General features: G+C 44.7%; 1 protein-coding gene across 1 annotated transcript; it reads left to right on the forward strand.

Annotated features, from left to right (window-relative positions):
• Positions 1 to 767: 767 nt before the first annotated feature.
• Positions 768 to 3,767, forward strand: TOPORS (topoisomerase I binding, arginine/serine-rich, E3 ubiquitin protein ligase). The gene has a single exon (XM_009895870.1). The coding sequence runs from the start codon at positions 768 to 770 to the stop codon at positions 3,765 to 3,767; it is 3,000 nt and encodes a 999-aa protein (XP_009894172.1).
• The last annotated feature ends 709 nt before the right edge of the window (positions 3,768 to 4,476 follow it).

Genomic DNA, 4,476 nt, shown 5'->3' on the forward strand with positions numbered 1-4,476 from the left:
GGCTCCGGGGACTGCGGTGGTGGGAAGGCTGGGCGGGGAGGCGTCCCGCAGAGGGCGGGCGGCGGTGGTGGTGTCGCACCTTGCGTTGTGGGGGACGCAAACCAGGACAACGGGCTGACTAGATGCTAAGGCAGCAGGGTACCTGAGGATGGGTGTAGGAATGACACCTGGCTGTTTGAGCTTCAGTCGTGAAAGCAAAGATGGATTTAGGCTGGAGTGCATCCCTGGAGATCGTCTACTGCAACAGCTGTATGTGGTGCCGCGTGAGTGCCCAGCAAAATATGGGCACACGGTGCAGGACAGGACAGGCCCAGCAGAACTAGGAAGATGGTAGTTTGGTTCGAGTGCAATTATTTGTTTTGACTTCTTTTCTTCAAGGACAGAACTAACCGTTCTCATATTTTTCATATGTAAACACTGGTCTCCTTTGGAAGTGTGTTTTAGAGGGTATCGTGTTAATCATAAACTTACTGATCATGTCAAAGCAGTTATTTATTAGTGGGAAAGAAGGCAGAGTCCTGTCTGTTACTGTCATATAGGCCAGCAAGGCTCAAGCTCTGTTTGAAACTTGCAGTGCTGAAGAACCAGATCTCACTGTGAAGAGAAGCCAACCAAAGCAGTTAGATCGTGCTGCCTCTTTATTCATTATTCTCTCGGTGCTAAGGCTGGGTTTTGCAGCCTTAAAGGTGACTGTAATATGTTTGTGTCTGTAATATTTTTGTGTCTCTGAGATAGCAATGCTCTTTTGTGTCTTTGTTTTGTAGAACATGACTTCAGCAGATAAGTTTTCAGAAGATAGCAACTTTTCGCCAAAAGCCAGCACAAGCAAGCTGCCAACAGATGCATCTCCTGACTCTAAATGCCCCATCTGCTTGGATAGATTTGACAATGTTGCATATCTGGATCGCTGCTTGCATAGGTTCTGTTTCCGCTGTGTCCAGGAGTGGTCAAAAAACAAAGCAGAATGCCCTCTCTGCAAGCAACCCTTTTTTTCCATTTTCCATACAATTCGTGCTGAAGATGACTTTAAGGAATACATACTCAGCCCAACAGAAAACAGCTCTTTTTCCAGCCCCAATGGCCGGAGATTTCGTTACCGTACCACTTTAACAGGGGAACGCCGCTCTGGCAGTTATCCTTCCCGAAGGACGCTGTCCCCTCCAGATAACGGGATATTGTTTGAAGGGTTGTCGAGCGAACCAGTGCGGCAGAGAGATGATGAGATTCAGCAGATGATAAGGAGGCTGGCCTCAAGGAGGCAGGCTAGCGCAGAGGGCAGATCTCTGCGGCAGATTCAGGAGGAGGACATGATCAACTTCCGCAGAGCTTTGTACCGTACCGGTGTGCGCATTCGTAGCATTCAGGATGGTGGCCGCTATCGAGATATTTCAGCAGAATTTTTCCGCCGCAACCCTGCTTGCCTTCACAGATTGGTTCCTTGGTTGAAGCGAGAACTTACAGTCCTGTTTGGTGCCCATGGATCTTTGGTTAATATTGTACAGCACATTATCATGAGTAATGTGACTAGGTATGATCTGGAAAGTCAGGCCTTCGCTGACGATTTGAAGCCCTTTTTGCTGAATCGGACTGAACACTTCTTACATGAATTCATCAGTTTTGCCCGTTGTCCTTTCAACTTAGAAGCATATGATCAACACGCCAATTATGACTGTCCTGCACCATCATACGATGAGGGAAGCCAGTCCAACTCCTCAATTATTACAATATCTCCAGATATGGCTTATTCTCAGGGGCCAGATAACAGTTTGTCTGTGACTGGTCTTGATCAGGCCCCCTGGGATGATGAAACTCCAGGGCCTTCCTATTCTGTTTCAGAAGAGGTTCGTGCAACCATAGCTTCTCCTCTGGAGATGTCAGAAAGTTCTGATGAGGACTCTGCTACAAGGAGTCGAAGAAGCAAAGGGCAGACTCAGTTACAGGCTAATGCAGACTCCAACAACAGTGACTCTTCCTCGGACAATTGTGTTATTGTTGGCTATGTTAAGCCATTAGCTGAGAGGACACCAGAAGTGGTTGAATTGTCGTCAGACTCTGAGGAGTCCATCAGGGAAGAGAAGAAGGAAGAGGTGAAGAAACAGCAGGCAATCCAGTGTCGCAGCTGGAGTGATAGTGAATCAAGCAGGAGTTTCTCGCCACATTGCCCCACGTACAAGGAGGATGTAGGTAGTTTTAGAAGCTGCTTGTCTCCTGGAATTGAGAAGGCAGAGTCCAAAGATGATGAGAAGGACAAAGGTAAGGTAAAAGATCTGTCTCCACAGCACTTGAGCTGGAGCCCCTCTCCAGGGAGTGACACAATATGCTCCCCTTGGAATCACAGATTGTCTAGAAAGAGGAAGTCCAGGAGCCCACAATCCTGTTCACGGAGCAGTCGAGGCAGTCATGGCCATCGGTCTAGGAAGGAGCATCGTAGCAAAAGCCATTTTAAAAGGAAAAGATCGAGAAGCAGAGATAGTAGCAAGCACAGGAGCAAAAGAAGTAGCAGGAAGTCAAGGGCTCATGACCTCAGAGCCTCTCTAAAAACCCAGAGAGGCTCTCTAAGTCGTGAGAGCACTCCATCCAGAGAAGTAAGCAGATCACGATCACGTAGCAAAGGCCATGGCAAAAAAAGATCAAGAAGTAGAGATGGTGATCGTTACTATGTAAGAGACAGCTATGAAAGTAGATACCAGTGGGGTTATGCTTTCTGTAGTCGAAAAGCATTTGGAGATGGCTGTGAATCCTCCAGCAGGCGGAGAACTCAGTCTAGTGCTTCCTGCTTGAGGCAATCTGCTAGTCCAGAATACAGAATACGATCATATATTGAAAAGACAGATCCGCGTAGCCAGAAGGGGGGGCACGAGAGACACTATTACTGTTATGAAAGATGCAGGTCAAGGAGTCGATCAAGCGACAGGTCAAGGACCCCTTCTGGAGGAACCGATAGAATGAAAAGTGAAAAGCCTGGTGGAAAAAGGAAGTATAAGACTCGCCACTTGGAGAATACATTCATGGAGAGCACAAGTGTAGAAAGAGAAAACGACCCCAAGAAAACTGTCTCAAAATTTAGTGATTGCTACAAAAACGAAGATAGCCATTCAGACAATCGAGCAACTGGTGAGACAAAGCATAAGAAAAAGAAAAAAAAGATTAGGAGTCCAAGTGTGGAGATAGTCTATGAAGGAAAAGCGACAGATACAACAAGGCATCTTAAAAAGAAAAAGAAAAAGCATAAGAAGAAACACCGGAAACATCACATGAGTAACTCATCACATTCTTCTCCAGTGGTGATTACAATTGATAGTGATAGTAGCAAGGAGCCAGAAAGTATCGAATGTGACAGCAGTATTAATTGGACAGGCATAACTCTGAGAAAGGAGAGGGAAAATGAGTCTCCATCTTCTTTTGTGGGAAGGACAGGGTGTGAAGATGTTTACAAACTTGGTGAGGAAACTGAAGGAGCAGCCAAAAAGTACAGTCTTCCTACCAGAAGGGGACACTTAGACAGTGACATTAAAAATGCTGATGTCAAAATTCAAGAAACAGCAGCTGATCAGGGTCTTACCACAGCGGATACCAGCAGTAACACCCCTCATACAGAAACTGTAACCAGCTACATTCAGGAAGCACCAGCATCGCCTTCCAGTCAACTGCCTTCCCCCAGGATTTCCTTCCTAGACTGTCCAGAGAGACGACCGTTGATCCTAACACTGCCAAAGAGACTTGTCAACAGATCCTCTTGGTTTGACTTCCCAGAAGAAAAAATGTAGCACACTTTCCACAGAACACTTCTTAAAATTGTGAATTTGTAACAACTTTTCTTCCCTTTGAGAACAAAAACACCTGATGTAATTTATGTATGTTAAAAGATGTCTGGGAAACACATGAAACCTTGGAATGTGTATGCACTTTTAAGTCAAAGAAGATAGAATATTGCTAGTATGTAACTTTAAAGTTTCTCAGAAGACTGATTGGAAGTAGTAATTCATAAAGCCATCCTGTATTCTTGTAGTATGTAAAATATATCCAGAGTATTGCAAAGTTTAAAGCAAACAACAAAAAGAAGCCAAAAGCCAGGAACTGCATTTTATGGGGATAACTCTTCTTAGAAAAGGACAAATCGCTTACTTCGTAAGAAATTATTTAGGTTGAATTCTACTATTGTTTTGATGTGTTTGGTTTAAGCTGATCTCTGCTGAAAAGTAGTCAGAGAGTCCTGTGTAGATCATCATCGGGACTTCCAGTAATGTAAAATGGAGCTATGTTAAAATCTGAATAAAGCAATAAGACTGTTTTGTTTTTTTTTAAATGAATTTAAATGCATGGACTGTGTACTTAGCAAACAGAGCATTTATCTTTCAGTTTTTGGAAATCTTACCAGTACAGACCACTGAATGCTTGTGCTGTCAGGATTACTCCAGATTGGAAGGGACCTCTGGAGGTCATCAGTTCCCAGCCTTCACTGAAAGCAGGAATCGC

The sequence above is a fragment of the Charadrius vociferus genome, unplaced genomic scaffold, assembly GCF_000708025.1.
Source record: "Charadrius vociferus isolate BGI_N301 unplaced genomic scaffold, ASM70802v2 scaffold231, whole genome shotgun sequence".
In the NCBI taxonomy this organism is placed as follows: Eukaryota; Metazoa; Chordata; class Aves; order Charadriiformes; family Charadriidae; genus Charadrius; species Charadrius vociferus.